Source organism: Calonectris borealis, chromosome 14 (genome assembly GCF_964195595.1).
Source record: "Calonectris borealis chromosome 14, bCalBor7.hap1.2, whole genome shotgun sequence".
NCBI lineage: Eukaryota > Metazoa > Chordata > Aves > Procellariiformes > Procellariidae > Calonectris > Calonectris borealis.
The window spans coordinates 21,668,995-21,688,958 of record NC_134325.1 but is presented as its reverse complement, the minus strand read 5'-3'; the positions used below and the strand labels follow the sequence as shown (position 1 = coordinate 21,688,958).

Sequence of the window (19,964 nt, the reverse complement as noted above, 5' to 3'; positions counted from 1 at the left end):
CTTCCCCAAAATCGAGTGGGGGGCTCCGTTGCCACGGCGACGGGCCTAGGCCCGCTGGTTGCGGCCTACCCAGCTACTCGAGCGGGGGCTTCGTTGCCGGGGCAACGGGAGTAGGCCCCGCCGGAGGAGGACTTGTAGGGGGGACGGGACGGGACGGACCCGCATCCCGGGGCGGGGAGCGGGGCCTCGTCACTGTCCCGGGGCTGCCAAGGCGTTGGGAAACGGGCCCGATGGCTTCCAGATGTGGGTTGGGGCGGCCGTGACGCCCGTTCCCCCGTGGAGGGAGGGGGGTCTTGGGGGGGTGGACCCCGGCAGGGCCAGAGGGAGCGAGGCGGGGAGAGGAGGGGAGGGCAGGGCCAGGAGGAGGCACCGAGCGGGTTTTTCCTGTCCCCGCAGCCCCGGTGAGTCACGGGAGCGGCGGCGGCGGCGGCAGCGTGAGACCCGTGGGGACGGCAACCCCCCCTCCCCGCCCACCTGCACCCTCCACTCGTGTCCCCGACCCAGCCCGGACATGAGGCTGCTGTGGGGAAGGTGAGCGGGGCGCCCGCGGCCCCTACGCCCGGGCAGCGGGTGCTGGGGCTTGTGTCGGGGGGTGCTCCCGGCCCCGTGGGGGTCGGGGGGGCCCGGCCGGCAGCTCCAGGGCTCGGCGCAGTGCCGGGGGTTGGCACGGCCTGCAGGCCTCGGCAAGGGCTTGGTACAGGCGAACTGGGGCTGGTACGTGGGGGAGAGGGCTGTGGTGGTTACTGGGGCAAACTGGGGCCTGGCCCAGTGTTCGAGGGGGGTTAGCACGGGTCAGTGGGGGTGATGTGTGTGTGTTGGGGTGCTGGGACAGGCTAATGCAGGGCCGGTATTGGTAAACGAGGAACCGCACGGTGATGGGGGGTTCACAGTGTGCGGGAGCCAGTCCAGGTGAACGAGGATGGGGTATGCGCGTTTACCAACGAGTACAAGGGGGTACAGGCAGAGGGGGTTTGATGCGGCATTTGGGGTTACTGCTCCGTGCCCGGTTGGTGCAGGCGAGCCAAGGCCGGTGTACAAAGGGTGCCATCAGCGAAGAGAGGGTTGGCGGTGCGATAGTGGTTTGGCACGCTGTCCGGGTGCCGGCACAGGTGGACACAAAGGTTTGGTGCAGGGCTGGGAGGTTGGTACCATGGCGCAGCGTGGCTGGAGGAGGCAGCTGCCTGCTGCTGGGTCTTGCCAGTCTCAGAGCCCAGGCGAAGAGATGCTCCCTGAAATGCTTCTCCCTCCTTCCTCTCTCCCCAGAGGCTGACCCTGCGCCGTGCCCACTGAGCTCTGGCCCTGGTTTCGCCATGGCCTCCCAGCCGCAGCCCCTGTGCCCCGCCTTGCCCTGCGCCTCCGCCACAGGCGCCGGGGGGGCTGGGCTGGCGGCCGGCGGCCCCGAGAAAGGTCTGTCTCCATGGGGGTGGGAGAGATTGGGGTTGGGGGGTTTGCCGGTCTGGTCTGCGCTGGGAAAGCCCCCCCTGGGGATGCCAGGCTGGTGCCTGGAATCTGTTCTTGGCCTGGTGTGCTCCGCTGGCCTTCCCCGGGGAGCCCACCGGGGCTGCGGTGCCCCGCCAACATGGCGTTTCTCCTCTCCTCGCTTCTCTCGCAGGCAACGCTCGCCCCAAGCCGCCTGTCCGGCCCAAACCCCGGGTGCTGCCCAAGCCGGCTGTGCCCGCCAAGCCCTCCCTGCCACACCCCCCGCTGGGGCTGCGGCACCCTCGCCCGGAGCTGCCTTCTGCCGAGAAGATGAACCGCCTGGCAGGGCCCCAGCCCTACAGCGGGGGCAGCTCGGGGGGGCCCCTCAGGCGCCCCTCCTTCACCCTCAAGTCATCCGAGACCCCCAATGGGAAGGGGCTCCCGTCCCCTCCCGTCGCAGCCGCCGAGGACTCGGGTTCGACCCCCAGAGAGGGGGTGCCCCCCGCCCCGCCGACCCTCCCTCGCAAAGGTCCAGCCTCCTTCAAGGTGACGCCGGTGCCGGTGGCATCCAAACCGGAGCGATTTCCAGGCACCACTGTGGAGGAGATCCTGGCCAAAATGGACAGCAGGGAGGGCCCGGGGAGCCCGGACCGAGCCCGGCTCTCGCTCTTTTGCCCCAATCCCTCCTCTCGCTTCGGCTCCAAGACCTTCACCGCCTTCCGGAGACGCCCCAGCGGGGAGGCAGATGGAGCCCCCCCTGGCGAAGCCCGCCAGACGCCCCAACCCGCGGTGGGCGAGCTGGGGACGGGGGATGACGGACGCCCGATTGCCGAGACAAGGTGAGGGGCCAAGGACCGACCCTGGCAGGGTGAGAGGCTGCGGGAATGGGAATAACGGAGCTGAGGTCTGGTTGCCGGCACGAGACCGGTGTTCCTCCTGAGCAGGCAGTGCCTTGAGCTGCCTCCGTGGGAAGGCCAGGGCAGCCGCCACAGCGCCGGGTGGTTTGCTCAGACCGCAGGAACGGGCTGTCCCGGTTGAGGAGCTGCCTCCGCGCCTGCAGCCCCCGAGGGCTGGGAAGCAAGCCAGCCGGCCGTCCTGCTGCCTGGACAGGGTCCGCCCCGAGGCTGGGAATAACGGGGAGGGGGTCACTGCACCGGGGAGATGCTCCCTTTTTCCCACCCTTGCTGGTTTTTTTCCTGCCGTGCCGTGCCAAGGTGGAGGGAGCCGGCAGATCTGTGGGACTCCTGGCTGCAGGATGTCCTGAGTGAGAGCCAGCGCCTGGCCATGCTCCGGAAAGCTGGGCACCTCCGGGAGAGCGAGACGGGGGCTATTTTAAACCCGAGTGTGAGAAACTCGCTCTCTAAAGGCCTGAAAACTTTCCGGAAAGGGGATTGGGGCTGATTTGCTTCCCTTTCTCTCCAGTCAAACCGTTGCTGGTTTTGGGTATGGCTTGCAGCAATTGAAGGGCCTCTTGCGGTTCGCCCGACCCCATCCTTCTGCGGCCAGAGTGGGTGGTTTGGGTCCGGGAGGCGCCTCGGCAGGCGGTGGGAGAGGAGAGCAGAGGCGCATGGGAGGAATTTACCCTCCTTCCCTGTTTCTCTCTGTCAGCGGCTCCCCCCCAGCTGGCCTGAGCTGTGCCGGGGACCCCCGCGGACGCCGGAGGCCGCCTTCCCCCCCTGACGTGAGTTCTCGCCTCGCCCTCCTGTGCCGCGGCGGCTCTGCTCCTGGGCTCTCTCCTTTGGGGCTCTCCTGTCTCCTCCGGGGCTCCCTCTCTGCGGGGTGCGTGTCTCTCCTTTCTCCTTGGGATGCTGACTGCCCCTTTCTGCGGGGAAGCCGGGTGCCCCCCACGCTGGGTGCCCGGGCGCAGGGCCAGGTTATTTTGGAGGGGGTGGTGTGTGCCAGTGCCGCTGCCGAGGCGTAGGCAGGGAGCAGCCGTGAGTCACCAGCCAGGGTTTGGTGACCCGGCAGGTATGTGGCAGGGCAGGCCCTTTCGGGCTCCCCGCCAACCCCGCTCTCCCGCCGTGCTCGCGGCGGTGACGGGGACACCCGGCCATGGTGACATCGGGAGTGGCAGCCCAGGCAGTGGCACCGGGTCACCTCGGAGAGGGGGACAAACCCTGACGGGCGCGTGGCAGGGCGATGCTGACAGGGGGGTGCCCAGCCCCGTGGTGGGGTGGGGGGTCCGGGCTGGGGGTGTTTTTACTTCCTCCTGCTTCAGTTCTTCCTCTCCATCTGTCTCTGCGCTGCCAGAGGGTGGGCGCTTGAGGGGGGTGGCGGGGGGCAGCAGTGGGGGGCTCAGGGCACTGCCATGTCCTGCCCGACGGGGCATGGAGCAGGGCCGGGGGCTGCCGGGAGCCGCCCGGGCTGAGTCACGCAGGAAGCAGCCTGGCGCTGGCAGGAAGCGTGGGCACCTCCTGCCTCAGATTTGGGGAGGGGAGGGGGTGCCGGCGGGAGGGACCCTCACTGGAGAGTGGGGCTGGGAGAGGGGGCTGTGATTTGGGGGTGGGTGACGCCGGGGAGGTTCCTCTCGAGTGACACGACACCCCCCTACTGGCTCTTTCCACAGCTCTCCTCCCTCCAGCCGGGCGCCCTCGGACCCCCTGGCTCCCCAAGGCCCCCCGCCTGCCCGGCCCCGGCCCCAGGAGCTCCTTTCCAGCCCGCCGAGCCCTCTGCCTCGGCCCCTGGCTCTCCCGATGTCCCCCCAGAGCTCCCAGCCCCTGGCTCCCCCACGCTGGCCCCCGGCGCCCCTGAATCCCCCGCTCAGCCTCCAGCTGAGGTGTCAGCCACCTCCATCCAGGCCCCGGGCGCTCCCTCCTCTGCAGCCGAACCCCGGCTCGGTGTCTCCCGCTCCCCCGGCTCCCCCCACACTCCCGGAGAGGGATCCCCAGACACTGCCAGCCCGCCTGGCACTCCTGAACTGCCCCTCAGAGTCACCTGCCCCCCCGGCTCTCCCGAGGCTGCCACGGAGTACCGGCCCGCCCCCCGCCTGCCCCCTGAGCCCCCTACTAAAGCCTCTCGTCCTCCAGGCTCCCCGGAGGGACCCGATGACTCCCCAGTGCCCCCACAGACCCCCGAGGGTCCTGATTTCAGCCCCCGTCCCCCTTCCAGGGACTCGGGGCTCCGGCGCTCTTCAGAGGGGGTGTTGCAGCCCCCGACCGCGGGGCAGGGCATGGGGGAGCTGGGGGGCTCGCTGAGCACCCTGCCATGTCCCGGGGACCTGCTATCGGAGCCGTCCCTGGGCAGCGAGTCTGGCTGGAGCCTTTCCCAGTCCTTTGAGTGGACGTTCCCCTCGCGGGGGGCACGGCGGCTAGCATCCCCCCCCCGGTCCCCTATCCAGGAGACAGCCGACTCGGGGCTGTCCGAAGAGGGTGAGTCGGATGGGGAGGATCCGGCCCCCTGCCCCCTGCGCTCCCGGCGGGACAGCGGATCCGAAGGGCCTGGCCCCACGGTGGCCAGCAGCCGGGGAGCGGAGGGGGCTCCATGTCCGGGGGGTCCAGTGGCCCAGCGAGAGGCCGAGGGCTCGGCGGAGGAGGAGGAGGAGGAGGAGGAGGAAGGGGAGGCAGAGCGGGATGCCACTGTGTCCCGCTCCCCTCTCTGCGTGACGGAGCCCAGCCGGGACCCAGCAGAGCCCAAGCCCCCCGCCCAGCCCAGCCTCCTCATCGAGGCTGCCCCGCTGGATCTGGCCCCACCAGATCCGCCCAGTGCAGCCGACTCGGCCTGGGCGCCGGCGGGCGACTCCCCCGTAAGCCTGCAGGGCCCCGGCGGGCCGGGCCGGGCCGAAGGATCCTCGAGGGGCCCCGATCCCCACGCTGACCCAGGCTGGCTGACGGAGCTGCTGACGTCGCCCGGGGCCCGCGCCACGGGGCACGGCTCTCCGGACGCGGAGGGGCCGGAGGTAAGGGGGCGCAGGGAGCTGGGCGGCTCCGCGGTGGCAAGGGTTAATGCCGGGCCACGGTGTCGGTGTGGCGCTGGGCTCCTCTCCGACAGGGCCGGGCCTCGCCGGGCGTACGTAGGGCAGTGGGACGGGTTGGGTGGAGGCTGAGCGGGAGCGTGCCGTGCCGGCAGGGAGAGCCGGGGTGCGGCCGCCGCCGCGTGCAGGGCCTGCTGGGGAGCCATGGCCGGCGAGTCGGGGACCACGGCCATCCTCCAGCGGCTGCTGGCCAACCTGGAGCTGCGGGACGAGCTGGGGAGGGCTCGGCAGGCGCGGGGCCGGGAAGGGCCCTGGGCGGGTGCGGCGGCTGTGAGTGCCCCCGGGCAGCCGGCAGCTCCCGGCCCGGGAATGTGGGGCCCCGTGGAGTGGGGAGGGCAGGCGGCAGGATCTGGCCTCCCCTGGGGAAGGGGACCCTGCTTGTGCTGTGTCCCCCAGGCACCCGAGGATATTTCCCCCTCTCTTTTCCTCTCCAGCTCTCTGCTCTGCGTGAGCATTTGACTGCGACCCCCTTTAACCACCTCTCCCCTTTTCTCACCCTCTTCCCCCAGGACCTGCTCGGCTGGTCGCGGAAGGACCTCTGCAGTGAATTCGGCATTGGCAGACCTCACCAGGCCAGCACCTTCGACTGGACCCGTGAGGCTGTGGCCAGGGAGAGAGACTGGCCTGGTGAGACAGAGCAGGACCGGGAATTTGGGACCAAATCAAGCTGGGACAGCACCCGCAGCATCAGGGATGGGGACCAGCAGGATGGGCCCTTTGGCACCGCCAGGAAGGACTGGGGCAGTGACTACAAAGGGACGGAGCTGATGGGGGAAACGCGACTGGGCTGCAGCGACTGGTCCAAATCCCACGGCGCAGGGGAAAGCTGCCTGCAGGATCGAGACTTTGGTGCCGGCAAACCCAAGTGGGGCACGGGCTATGGCTTGGACAGTGCGGGCAGCAGGGAGGAGATCGGCTCCGGGAAGGCTGCCTGGAGCAGCAGCTACAGCGTGGGACATGGGCAGCAGCCGGATGAGGAGCCGAGCTCCAGGCAGCCCAGCTGGGCTGGCGGGTACGGCTCCGGGGACCCGGAGAGCCAGGATGGGGAGATCACGCCTGCGTGGGCTGGTGAATACGGCACCAGCGATGCAGAGATGAAGGACAGGGAGCTCACCCCAGACTGGGCCCGTAAATATGGCAGCAGGGATGCTGAGACCAAGGACAAGGATTTGACGCTGGGCTGGGCTGGCAGATCCAGCACTGGGGACACTGGGACCCCAGAGAAGGAGTTCAGCCCCAGCAGGCCAGCCTGGGGCAGCACATACAGCACCTGCGACATGGAGAGCCAGGACAGGGAGTTCAGCCCCAGCAGACCAGCTTGGACTGGTGAATACAGCACCCGCGACATGGAGAGCCAGGACCGAGAGTTCAGCCCCAGCAGGCTGGCCTGGGATAGTGAGTACCGCAGCAGGGACATGGAGAGCCAGGACAGGGAGTTCAGCCCCAGCAGACCAGCCTGGGATGATGAGCACAGCACCAGGGACATGGAGACCCGGGACAGGGAGTTCAGCCCCAGCAGACCGGCCTGGGATGATGAGCACAGCACCAGGGATGTGGAGACCCGGGACAGGGAGTTCAACCCCAGCAGACCGGCCTGGGCCAGTGAGTACAGCAGCAGAGAGATGGAGACCCAGGACAGCGGGTCCAGCCCCAGTAGACCAACCTGGGATGACAAATACAGCACCAGGGACGTGGAGACCCAGGACAGGGAGTTCAGCCCCAGCAGAGCGGCCTGGGCCAGCGAGTACAGCTCTACGAACACCAAAAAGGAAGAAAGAGACTTTAGTCCTGGCCGGCTGAGCTGGGCTAGCGAGCACAGCATTGGCCAAACCGAGCTGGTCAATGCTTTTGGTCTCAGGAAAGATGACTTGCCTGGCTCCTGTGCCCCCGATCCTCCAGCCCAGGAGCCCGGCTGGGGCAGCACTGACCGGCAGGAACGCGGTGCCACCGATAGCAGGGACTGGGCTGAAGAGCTTAGAGGAGCTGAGTGCCGCAACCAGTTTGGCATCATTGGGACAGAGCGGGTGCCAGATCCCTCCAGCGCTGGAGCGTCATCAGATGGCTTGATGTCCTGGGCTGGAATGAGGTCTGGGGACCTGCAGGAGCCCCTGGGGGACTGGCACAGGGATCTCTCCTTTGGCAGCTCGGATGCCACCAGCTGCGTGGGCACTGGTAATGCTGGTGGGGTTGGACCGGGCCAGATGGCCTGGGATCAGGGCCTGGGCAGCCTGCCTGCTGCGGGCAGCTCTTCCCAGCCCCGGGAGGCTGGGGTGGAAGAGCCAGGCTGGAGCCAGGACCTCGACGCAGCTGGCTGGAGCGTGGAGCTGTGCGACGCCGAGGCCAAGCGCCGGGAGTGGGCTAGTGCATTCGGCGCCCGCTGCGCGGCCCGGAGCCGGGACTTTGGTGCTGGGGAGCGGAGCCCGGGAGATGACGCTGGCTCGGCGGACGGGTAAGGAGGGTGCTGGTGGTGGCAGCGTGGCCCGGGGGAGGGATCCGTCCCCCTCAGGTGCCCGCGCCATCCTGCGACAGGGACTTCTGATGCCATGGGCCTCTGCTGGCGTCCTACCATGCCTCAGTTGTAGCTGGGGGACCTGCCTCTGGCCCTGGGCTGCCAGAGCTCCTCTTCCCCAGCCTCTACGTTTTCCTGTGTAGCCTCCGGCCCCACAACTGCAGCGGGAACTTTTCGAGGGACTGGGTTTCAACTTGTCCCAGCAAGATCTGCCATCTTGAGCTGATCCAGGGGGAGATGATGCCTTTGGGGCTTTTTGTGCTGGTCTCCCTCCGACATGGGGAGCTGTGCGCCAAGTTTAGGCGGTGCTGGTGTTCCCTCGCCGAAAAAGTGGCAGAATTAGCCCCATGCCCTTACCACTTCGCCAGGATGTGGGAACCCTGATTTCAGCCAACTTATGGAGCTGCAGATTCCCAAAACAATAAATTCCCTTAAACTGCCTGAAAATAAAGGTCCCAGGAGGAGGGAAGTGAAAGCTCCCGGGCCTCGGGAAGGCCCCAGCCTGGTCGACCTGTGTGGGGCAGCGGGGAGCCCCCACCCCCTGCCCCGGGAGCTGTGCGTTTTCCTGCTGCCAGCGTCTTCCCGCACCCCGAGTGGCCCTGATCCTCCTCCTCCTCCTGCCCCTGGGGGCCTCTTGGTCACCTGGTGTCCCCCTGGCCACCTCCTGGGGACTGGTGACCCCACTGGGGGGTCTGACCCCTTTCTCTGCCCCAAGGGGGAGAGTTGGCCTGAGTCCCCTATGAGTCTGCCAGCGTCCTTGCCCTCTCCAGACCCCAAATTCTGCCCCAGCCTTGGGAAGGGGCTTTGGGGGAACTTCCCAGAGGCGCCACCCCCTTGTGTGACATCCTGGGAGAGGGGGGAGAGTCCTGGACGCCTGGGTCCTGTCCTGGCTTCATGGGAGCAGCATTTGGCCTCCCCGTGCCTCAGTTTCCCCTGGAGGCTGACGGGGGCAAGGTTCGGGCCAGGGGAAGGGCTTGTGTTAGCTGGAGCTGGAGGAACTCTGGGGTCTCGTCTTGTCTCCCTGAGCAGAAGCATCCATCTCTCGGACCCCAGTCCGCCGATGGGCGACGGTCCGGCTGACCCCCCAGCTGCGGAGTCCCCCCAGAGCGAGCCACCCAGCCCCACCGAGGAGGAGGGGGCCCCCCCTGAGCTGGCTGCTGCCCCGCGGAGCCCCAGGGCCTCCCCTCTGCTGCCAGAGGCTGCTGGCGGGACCCTGCCAGACGCGGAGAGCGAAGAGGCCCCCTCGGACCACCTGGATGGGAAGAGACCACCAAGCCGGGAGGAGAAGTGGCTTTTCCTGGGTGCCCCTCAGCCCGAGGGACCCACGGACCACGCCGGGCAGGAATTCACCTTCCTGGAGGTGAGCGGGGAGGGGGCAGCTTCCAGCCCCCTTGTACGGCCCTGCGAGTGCCTGGCCGCCACAGCGACGCTTGTCTGGGCGCCCTGTTCCTGTCCCCCTCGGGGGATGGCGGCTTTACCCTCTGGCCCTAGCCTCCCCTGAGGGGCGGGCTGCGGAATCAGGGCCCCCCTGTGCTGCTGTGGGGGTCCGTGGGCACTCTGGGTGGGTGGAGTGGGGGTCCGGGGGCTCCCCGGTGCTGGGCACTGACCTGTCCCTGTGGCTCTGCAGGACACGGAGGTCCTGGACAGCAGCGTGTACCGCAGCAAGGCCAACCTGGGCCGCAAGCGCAGGCACCGGGCACCGGCCCTCCGCCCCGGGGCCGCCTCAGAAGGGGACAGCTGGATCTTCCGGGACTCCACAGGTGAGAGCCCGTGGGACGGTGACAACAGGAGAGGGACTGCGGGGCCATCCGTCCGCAGCAGAGGTGTCTCATGGTGACACTGTCCCCCATGTCCTACCTGCAGAGCCCCGTCCAGCCCGCCAGGCAGCGTCCTCCGACGAGGAGGCAGCGGAAGAACCCAAGAGCCGGCGGGTGCGAGCGTCCCCATCGAGCAAGGGGGTCAAGGTGCCACTCTTCCCCGGCCTCAACACATCTGCCCTCAAGGTGGGGCCTGCCGGGACCCGAGCGAGTGGGGTGACACCTCCCGGCCAGCTGGACCTGGACGGGAGGGCTTAACAAGGGGCGGGGAAGCTGAGGCAGGTTGGGCCTGGGGGTTGGCCAAAGGCAGGCAGCACAGGGAGGGATGGGGAGGAGGCGGTGGGAGGATTTGGGAGGGGGCACAGCACCGTGTGCCAGCCTGACTTCACTCATCTGTGCCCAGGCCAAGCTGAGGGGCCGAAACCGCTCGGCCGAGGAGGGGGCACCGCCAGGGGACAGCAAGGCAACCCCCCCCAAAGACCCCCATGTCCAGCGCTCCAAGTCCTGCAAGATCCCGGGCTTGAGCGGCAAGCCCCTGGCGCTGCCCCCCAAGCCAGAGAAGTCCTCAGGGTGAGTGTTGGGGGCGCGGGACCCTCGTAGGGAGGCGAGGGCTGTGCCTCGGGGCCGGGCTCGGGGAGCAACAGGGGTGGGAAAGCGGGGTTTGGGGGGCATGTGTGCAGGTTTGGGGACAGATGCGGCCGATGCAGGGGGGATGCTGAAGGGTGGGGACGTGTTGGGGGGCTGTTAACCCGGTTCTGCCGCCCACTGAAGCAGTACAGAGGGTGGGTTTTTCCAGAGGCATGAAGATTTTGGGGGTGCTTTAGAGGTGTGAAGGGATATTGAGGGGTGCTGGGACTCTCCAGGCTGCTGGCGTAACAGGCAGCAGGAGGCTGGGCCGGGCCCTTGCCTGGCTGGAGCTGGGCGTGGGGGCAGGCTTTGCTGGGCCCAGCTTTCCCAGGGCCCGTTGCCTGGAGAGCCGGGCTGCTCCACCCTAAACAGCGCTTGGGACCGAGCCCTTAAAGCCGCAGCCGGTGCGGCAGCTCCCTGCCCGCCCTCCCTGCCCGACCGTGTCCCCCGGGGAGCAGCGGTCAGCTGGGGGTCCCTCTTGGCTCTGTCCCCAGGGGGTTGGGCTGGGTCCTGGGGGTGTTTCTGGGGGCACGTGCCAACGCTGTGCCAACACCTGCCAGGTCTGATGCCTCCCCCCCCCACTGGCTGCAAGCGCTGAAGCTGAAAAAGAAGAAACCTTGAGCGGGTGAGTGCGGGAGCTGGGGGGACGCTGGGGGACGGACCCCGGCCCACCCCAGCACCTGGGGCAAGGCATAGCTGGGGCCTCCCCCTCCCCACATTCCCTGTGTCGGGGCTCTGTATCCCAGGGGGCTGGAGGGGGTGTGTAGGCAGATTTGGCCGTGGCACAGGCCCTGCAGCACCAGATGGGGTGGGCCGGGTGGGAGCGTGTCCCTGTGTCCCTGGGCTCTGTGCTGCCTGGTCCTGCCGAGGGACATCCCCAGGGCTGGGTCACCCCTGGGCTGGGGCTCCCTGCAGGGTCCTCACCCCCCTCTCCCCACTGTGTCTCCTCCAGGTTCGCTCTCCTGCCAGCACGTCCCTGGAGCTGACGGCCGCTGTCCCCAGGATCAGGCCTGCCCCCTCCCCGCGGCAGGACACACACACACACACACACACACACATCTATGCACTTTGTACGATGCTCGCAGGGTCCCTGTCCCCCTCCCCAACACGTCCTCCCTCGCCTCGGCCCGTGGGCCTCGCCCCGCGTTCCTCTTCCCCTCGGTCCCTGTGTACCCAGGAGCTGGAGGGGTGGGCAGCGAGCCCCCTCCCTTCCCCTTGCCCCCTGCTCTTGTATCACCCTCTGGACAAAGAGCAACAGGTCAGGATTTTGGTGCCACTTTGACAGGACAATAAAACTTCGTTGGTTGGTTCAGGGGGGCCCTGGCTCTTCTCTCAGCCCCCCCAGCCCCTGGATGTCCCCTGGACGGGGGTGGCCCCGTGGGGACACTGGCACGGGGACTGCCACCAGGAGGAGCTCTCTGCCCGCAGCTGGGCCTGGGTGCCCCCACTTCGGCCTGCTGGGATGCGGGGCACCCGTTGGTGCTGCCTGGCAGAAATGCCCCCCCACGGGTGCACCCTGACACCCCGTGGGTGCCTGCACAGGGGCAGTGTGCGCAGCTGGGCAACCACCCGTGCAGCCGCGGGCGTGCTTCCACGCTCAGCAGTTGCAGACCCCCTTGCACAGGCCCAGGCGTCTGCCCACCCCACTGGTGATGCGCCCATGCGCCTCCCCACGGCGCTGTGCCCCCTGCGTACCCACACCCCCCGTTCCCCTTGGCACCCCCCACACATGCAGCATCCCTCTGCAGAAGCAGCCCCTTGCACACTTGCCTTGCACGCGTGCCGTCTCCTGTGTGTGCACACCTCTGCTCACGTGTACAAACCGGCCGCGCACGCCCACCCTGGACCAAACGGCGCCGTCCTGCCTGTTCCCTGCCCGCCCGCTTGCCGGGGTGCTGGGTGCCAGGGTCACCCCACGGAAGAGTGCGGACAGATGCCACCCCAGACCCAAGCCTCCGGGCGCGCTGAGCAGCCCGAGCTCCCTCCTGCCGAAGCGAGGCCTGCGAGGGGAGGAGGGCCGCGGGCCCCGGGGATGGCGGCAGCTGCACCGTCACCAAAGGAGAAGCGCTGCCGGCGGCTGCTGCACGCGTCCCTCCCGTCTTGATTTTCAGCCAGGCTGGTGAGCCGAGCTGCCACTACGGCCACTCTTTGGGCACGTGCCCCTCCGAGACCCGGCTGTGTCCCCCGGGTTGGGGACCCCAAGGCTGTTTTTTCCTGGCAGAGCCTAACGGAAAGAGGATCCAGAGGGAGAGATGTAGCTGAAGAGCTGTTGCTTCCCTGGTAGGATGTGAGTAACTCCAAATGGCTGCAGAGGAAGTTGCCAAATCCCACCTTGCGGCAAAGCCAAACACTGCCCTTCCTGGCAAGGGGTGCCCGGGGCCCCCGTCCCCAGTGGGGCAGCCCCCCGCCACGCGTTTGGGGGGTGGGTTTTGTGTCGCATGGATCCAAGCCAAGGAACCCGGCAGATGCTTGATGGGCTCAACTTTTCCCCAGCAAAGCTCTGCACCACGAGCGGGTCTGAGGGCTCCTGCTTGCCCCCGAGCCCTTGGCTTCATCCTGGAGCTGCAGCAAAACCTCGGCCTTTTCCCTCTGAGCACACCCGATGGGTGCTGCTCCCTCCGGGTTGCCCGTGCAGAGCCGGCAGGGACGGACGTGGGCTTGGCTCTGCGCCGCCATCCAGACGGAGCTGCTGGCTACTGGCCCCTGGGATTTATTCCCTGGGGATTAGGAGTCCCCGGAGCTTCTTGCTGCTGTCTGGGATGGGGCTGCAGGTGCTCGAGGGCAGCCTGTCGCCCCGTCTCCTTGCAGAGCCCCCCACTGCCAGGCTCGGCACCCCAAGCCCCCCATAACCCCTCCCCGCATGGCCCGGGTGCATTCCCGCTGCCTAATGGCGTTAAGATAGCGGTGTTCATTATCAGCCCTGCCACCCCCACCAGTGATTACACCCTGCTGCTGCTCCCCGCGGCTTTGGGGCCCTTCACCCAGCCCTGGCCACTGACCCACTGCCCGTGGCTACGGCAAACCCGACCCCGGGGGGGGTCTCCAGCCAGCCGGCACGCTCCTTCCCACCGGAGGAAGCTGCACGTGGGTTAGCTGGTGCTGGGGACCATGCCGGGACCCCAGGGTGGCACTGAGGACAGTGCATGAGTGGAGCCGTCCCCACTGCTGGGGCGGCAAGGGGGTGACTGGGGACCCTTCAGCACCCCCAGTGTCGCCGGCGGCTTTTTGGCAAGGCATCGCCTTGGCGGGGCTGGAAAGGGTTACCTGTTCCCCTGCGCTACCCACAGAAGACAAAAATAGCTGAGATCGTTATTAATAGTGATCTTCGTTATCCAGGCTGGAACATCTCCCTTTGTAGCAATTTCTGGCGATACCAAGAGTCTAATTAGCATTTCTTTTATTTCCCTATTTTATTCCATTTATTAGCTAATAGGCTTAAGTAACGTCTTCATCAGGCTCGGTTTGTGTGGGGGTCCACCCCTTCTTTAAACAAACTTTGGGTTTTAACTTAAATCAGCAGCCATCACATTTATGCATCAATTTTTAGCAGCTTTTTATTTTTATTTTCCTAAGACCTGCTGGCCTCAGCACCTTACCCTGCAGGGTTAACATGCGCCTTTCCAAGCAGACTGTCCCAGGTCATTAGAATATTTTATTATTCATTATCTCTAGCCCTGGTTTGTTCTCCCAGACTGATGGCTTTGGGTCCAGCTTTGGGTCCCCCTTGGGCGGCTGGTTTGGTGGCCGCCGTGCCCACCCGCCGCTCCCCAACCCGCACCCCCGTTCCCCAGCCCCTCTCCCTCCCGAACCGCTCATTTTTTTCTCATTTTGGAGACCCCTTCAAGCTGCCCCCCTGTTTCAGCCACTGAATTACACCACCACCCCCTTTCTTTACACCACTTTGCTGGCAAAAGGGACCTGCTGCACCAGCAGGGGGTCGCGGGGGGTTTTGCCCTCGCAGCGGCTGCGCCTCCCCCAGCCTCCATCCCTGCCGTTCCTCCACTGTGCCAGCGCTTGGGTTTTAACCTTGCCATTTTTGCAGCCCGTTCCTCTCATGATTTACCTATTCCAACAGCGAAAGGCACCTCCGCTCCTCCGGCTCTTTGGCCCAGCCCAAGCCCCCCCGCGCTTTTCCTGGCCTCCTGGGGCACTCGCGGCTTTTCGGACTTTACTTTTTGTAAAGTTCCACTCAGCTTCTCCAGCGCTTTTCCCCAAAGCTGTAATTGCGAGAGCTTGGCCACGGCGGAGAGCTTCCCTCCTCCTCCTGCTCCCTCCGAATGTTTTATTTTTGGGGTGGGGGTGATTCTTCTTCTCTCTTGGCTCAGCTGGAGGCGTTGCTGCGTTTGGCTCTTTTACTGGACAGCAAAGCCTGCACAGAACCAGGACGCAGCGAGGGCTCCCAATTGCCATCCGGTCCTTCAGCAGACAATGCCTTAAAATGGTCTTTTTGCAGACTGGGGGGAAATCCCAGAGCTCCCTCTCCTCAGATTTTTGGTAAACACATAAAGGTCCCCAGCTTGACACGCTCGAAATAGGGCCCCGGCAATTTGGGACCCTCCCAGTGCCAGGACCGTTTGCAAAATGCAAAACCCTGGAAGCAAAATGTAAAATCCCAAGTGCAAAATGCCAAATGCCACATCCCAAATGCCAAATGCAAAGTCCCCCAAGGGCAACACCCTGCTGCAAAACGGCCGGTGCAACACTCCAAAGGCGAAATGCAAAACCTGAAGTGCAACACCCCGATGCAAAATGCCGAATGCAGCACCCCGAACGTGAAATCCCAAATGCAAATTTGGACTCGCAGGGTGGTGGACCTGCGCCCGGCCTTCGAGCCCCCCTGCCCTGGCGAGGCGGCTTCCCCAAGCCGCGGCACCAAACCTGGGCGCCGGCGGGGTGACCGAAATCCCCTGGGAGGCAGCCACCCTGCGGCGCGGGGACGGGGGTTAGCTCAGGGGTTGATGCTTTGACACTTGGGTGAGAGCTTGGTAAAACCCCCCAGGAAGGAGCCAGATGGAGGTGGAGGGGGAGCTGTGAAATTTCCCACGGGGCTCCCCCCATCCATCCACCCCATCCGCCCCCTCAAGGAGGAGGGCGGAGGAGGAGGAGGAAGGGGAGGTAACGTGGTGGGATTCGTTGGGCCGGGCTCAGAGGGCCGGAGGAGCTCGGTGAGCCCGGGATGAGCTGAGCTGAGCTGAGCCCAGCGACCGGTGGCATGGAGGAGGCGACGGACGCCTACGCCTACGGGGACAACGAGACAGAGTGCGAGTACGCTGAGTGGGGCCCCTCACTGGCCCTGCTGCCCACCATCTACCTGCTGGTCTTCCTGCTGGGCACGGCAGGCAATGGGCTGGTCCTCTGGACCGTCTTCAAGGGCGGCCGGGACCGCCGGCGCTCGGCCGACACCTTCATTGCCAACCTGGCTGCCGCCGACCTCACCTTCGTGGCTACCCTGCCACTGTGGGCTGCCTACGCCTGGCTGGGCTACCACTGGCCCTTTGGCACGGCTGCCTGCAAGGTCAGCAGCTACCTGGTCTTCGTCAACATGTACGCCAGCGTCTTCTGCCTGACGGGGCTGAGCTTCGACCGCTACCTGGCCATCGTCCGGCCCCTGGCCACCGCCAAGCTGCGCTCTCGGGTCAGTGGGCTGGTGGCCACAGTGGCCCTGTGGGCGCTGGCGGCTCTGCTGGCCCTGCCAGCCCTGGTGCTGCGGCGGGCGGCTGCCCTGGGAGGGGACACCAAGATTACCTGCTACATGGACTACGGGGGTCTGGCCACCCCGGGGACGGAGGGCGCCTGGGAGGTGGGGCTGGGGCTCTCCTCCACTGCCCTGGGCTTCGTGGCCCCCTTTGCTGTCATGCTGACCTGCTACTTCTTCATCGCCCGCACCGTGGCCAGCCACTTCCGCCGGGAGCGGGCCGAGGGGCCCCGCAAGCGCAAGCGCCTCCTCACCATCATCACGGTGCTGGTGGCTGCCTTTGGGGGCTGCTGGCTGCCCTTCCACCTGGTCAAGACCCTCTACGTCCTGATGGACCTGGAGGTGCTGCCGTGGTCCTGCGGCCTCCACGCCTTCCTCAACAACCTCCATCCCTACTGCACCGGCATTGCCTACGTCAACAGCTGCCTCAACCCCTTCCTCTACGCCTTCTTCGACCCCCGCTTCCGCCATGCCTGCGCCGCCCTCCTCTGCTGCCGGACCCCCGGCCCCGGGACCGAGCGTTCCGCCAGCTACTCCTCAGGGCACAGCCACCCCCCCGGCGGCAAGGGGGGGCCGGTCCCAGGGGGCAAGCTGGACCCCGCCACCCAGGAGACACTCTTCCGTGGCTAACCCCCCTGATCCACCCCCAGTGCCCCCCGAGCTGGTCTCCTTGGGGGGACCCCACCACCTCCTCCTCACCCCAGAGCCTGGCTTGCTTTGGGGACCCCCCCCACTGGAAAGCCCTGCTCGTGGGAAGGGGAAACTGAGGCAGGGGCTGGGCAGACCCTGGGAGGAGCCCCTGGGGGGCTTGGGCAGGGGTGGCTCCCCCCGGCACCCACAGGGCTTTGGATTTTGTGACAAATAAATGAATTTTGGTTAAAAAAGGAGCAGGGTGTGCACAGTTCCCTCTGGGGGGATGGGGAGGGAGTGGAGTTGCGAGGAGACGCGGTGTGGAGCAGCATGGAGGGGTGGGGGGTGGTATGGCTGGGTTTTAGGGTGTCCGTGAGCGGGGGGTGTTGCACGTGTGTGTGTGTGTGTGCACTACGGGGTGTCCCTGCACCCCATGGCTGCCTGCGTCCCCTCCTGGGTACCCCCCCGGGCACGCCCAGCCCCCGCTGGGGGCTCAAGCCCAGGGCAAACTCTCCCTGGTCTCTTCCCCAGCACACACTTTGGGAAATGCAAAAATTCCCATCCCAAAGCATCCGAGCATCGCAGTGCGCCGGGATGTGGGTGTTTTAACACCAAAATAAAGCCCCCTGCAAGTGTTCCGCTGTGGGGTGGGCGCCCGCCTGCCCCAAACCTTCCCCCCCCTCCCCTCCCGGCAGCTCTGATTGCATCAGGCAGCTGCTCTGTCCCACCAAATCCCATTTTCGGGCTTTTCTCCTCCTTATCTGAGGCCAGAACAAGCCCTGGGTGACTCCTCCCTGTGGCGTGAAAATGGGCCGCTGATGCTGATGCTATTAAATACCCAAAACCTGAGGGATGGGGACGAGGGACCATTTGGGTTTGGACGGGGGGTTTTTGGGTGCTGGGCAGGACAATGGCCCACGCTAACCCAGGATTTTGATGAGCCACCAAATGGCTCCTCTCCCATTTCCCTCCCCGGCCCCCGCCATTTCCTGAGGCTTCGCTCTAAATAAATCTTCCCCCTATTCGTTATTTACATCCTTCATTTACTCGTGATGAACTATCCTGTCTCCTCAGCCTTTGTTCCCGCTTGGAAAGGATGCGGGATCATTACTGGGTTCCTTGGGAAGCTTCCCGTTGGGGGGGCTGTGTTAACCTTCCCGCTTGCCGCCACCTAATTTTGGGAGGCAACCCAGCCACAGTCATCCCTCCTTGGGGACGGTCCTTTGTCTTAACGAAGTAAAAAGAGAAGGTGGCCGGTGGGGGCTGCGGTTTGGATAAACTGCCCGGTGCAGAGGGTTGGGAGCCTACAGTGGTTCTTTTCACCCCGGCTGGGGATTTTTGGGGGGTTTCCCCATGGTTCTGGTTTGATCTAAGAGCCAGGGGGCTTGGGGGGTGGAAATGCTACATCTGGGGCCACGGCCCGAAGAGAAATTCGGGGGGGGGAGCATGTTTATATTCAAGGTGCCTTCCAGGCTCGCTTGCCCTGGAGAGACCCCTTGATACCATTCATCCGTCTGTCCATCCATCAATCCATCTGTCCATCCTTCCCTCCCTTCCTCCCTCCCTCTATCCATCTATCCTTCCATTGCTTCGTCTCTCTATTCCTCCCTCCATCCCTCCGTCCCTCCATCCACCCCTCCATCCCACCACCAACCCCAAATGACCCAGCACTAAAGGGGGTGAGGGGGGCCCCGTTTTTCGGCGGGGAGCCGGCGAGGACAGTTTCCTCCCCGGCGCGGGGGCCAGGCACGGAAATGGCTGCAGGGCGCCCTGCCAGCAGAGACCGGAGCCGCCGACTTTCTATCCGCCTCTTGGAGATTTCCCTTTCCCTTCCAGGAGGGAAATGTTTAGCTGAGGAGTCTCTGGGGGGAAATGCAGGGACACTTCAGAAAAAAAACAAGGCCGGAGCTGGGGGGGAAGGGGCAGCGGGGGCCCGGACCACCCGTCGGAAGGAGATAAGGAAGGTGTTGCCTTCCTGCGGCAGTGTGGTGGAGGGAAGATGAGGAGGGAAGATAGAGGGGGGGGGAGCCGAGGACCACGGGACAGGGAGGTGGGGAGTGGGACCCTGCTGACACCAGGAGCATCCCTGGAGAACCCTGGGAAGGCGGGCGAGCTGGGGCTGCGCTCCCCTGGGGTGAAGGTGGGGACCCTCAATCCTGAAAAAGCGATGCTTTGGCTTGCTGCAGCCCGCTGCAGGCTCGAGCTTGGCCGGGTCTGCGGGGTACAGCCAGATGTCCCCAAATCATGTGCCGGGGGGGACATGGTGCTGGAAAAAAAGAGGTTATTGTGCACCGGGACCTTTGTTTGGAGCTAAAAGTGTGTGTGGGCTGCAGTGGGGAGATGCGGGGTGATGGATGAACAAGCACGGCCGGCAGGAACGGGGATGGGAACAGGGATGGGGACAGGACCCAGGTCCCCCACACCCCAGGGAGCGTCCCAGCCCTTTTTCAAGCTGCTTTTTCAAGCTACCAAATGGCCAAGCAGGAGGTGCAACCCCCCCCATCCTGCCCGGGGGTGTTGAAATAATTTGGCATTGTGCTAAGCTGGGCTGATGTCCCTGGGTGTCCCCTTTGAAGTGACCTCCTTGTTTACAGCCTGGCCCTGGGCTGCCTTCACACGTCCCACCCCAAAGCAAATGGAGGGGCAACCCCGCATCCCTGCGCCGTGGTGGGGTGGTGGGGTCCAGCTCCGATTTGTGCAGGGAAAACGTGGATTTGCCAAAGCCGCGCTTCCTCACCATGCAGAGGAGCTTTCAACAGACCTCGCAGCTCAGAAATAGCTGAGAAAATAACTATGGGGTGAGATCTGTCTGCTCGTGGAGAAGGCGATGGAGGGGGGTCGTTCTGGGCAGTGCCTGCCCCAGTGTGTCCCCACAACCCCAAGCCCTGGGTGACCCACCCAAATCTGGCCTCCAACACCCCATGGAGGGCTGATTCTCCCCATGTTAGGAGAAGAAAAAGCTTCAGGTGGTTGTGGCAAGCACTGGGGCTTTCGGGGAGGCAGAGCCTAGGCTACAAATAACGAGGAGGGGTTAAAAGAGAGAAAATTGGGTGAAATGGAAGGAGAGAGGGTTTTTTTTTTTCTCTCCTGTGTTTCCAGAGGTTCAAGCGCCTTCAGCCAGCCAAGGGGCGAAAGGCTTGGGAAGAGCTACGGTGTGCGACCCCGAGGCTCCCGTTGTCCCCGCACCCCTGTGTGACCCTCCTGGGTTGGGGAGGGGATGGAGGGAGGAGGAAGGGCAGGGGAAAAGGGGTGGAAAAGATGGGTGGAGGGAAAATTTGGGTGGGTGGGGGAGGTTTG

The 19,964-nt window shown here is 65.6% G+C and overlaps 2 protein-coding genes across 6 annotated transcripts; both read left to right on the top strand.

The window, feature by feature from the left end:
• The first annotated feature begins 398 nt into the window (after window positions 1-398).
• On the top strand, window positions 399-11,654 carry TNKS1BP1 (tankyrase 1 binding protein 1). Of its 5 annotated transcripts, none has more exons than XM_075163733.1 (12): window positions 399-531; window positions 1,264-1,407; window positions 1,613-2,258; window positions 3,028-3,100; window positions 3,986-5,314; window positions 5,899-7,838; window positions 8,928-9,258; window positions 9,526-9,658; window positions 9,762-9,862; window positions 10,119-10,285; window positions 10,903-10,967; window positions 11,295-11,654. In XM_075163733.1, exons 2-11 carry the CDS (start codon window positions 1,311-1,313, stop codon window positions 10,961-10,963), a joined length of 4,878 nt encoding a protein of 1,625 aa, XP_075019834.1. In that variant the 5' UTR covers window positions 399-531; window positions 1,264-1,310; the 3' UTR covers window positions 10,964-10,967; window positions 11,295-11,654. The 5 variants fall into 5 exon arrangements, with proteins under 5 accessions (XP_075019834.1, XP_075019831.1, XP_075019833.1 ...); XM_075163730.1 differs by having other exon boundaries at window positions 9,762-9,901; XM_075163732.1 differs by having other exon boundaries at window positions 8,925-9,258.
• Window positions 11,655-15,554: 3,900 nt separating this feature from the next.
• On the top strand, window positions 15,555-16,909 carry APLNR (apelin receptor). The gene has a single exon (XM_075162831.1). It carries the CDS (start codon window positions 15,555-15,557, stop codon window positions 16,665-16,667), a length of 1,113 nt encoding a protein of 370 aa, XP_075018932.1. The 3' UTR covers window positions 16,668-16,909.
• Window positions 16,910-19,964: the final 3,055 nt, after the last annotated feature.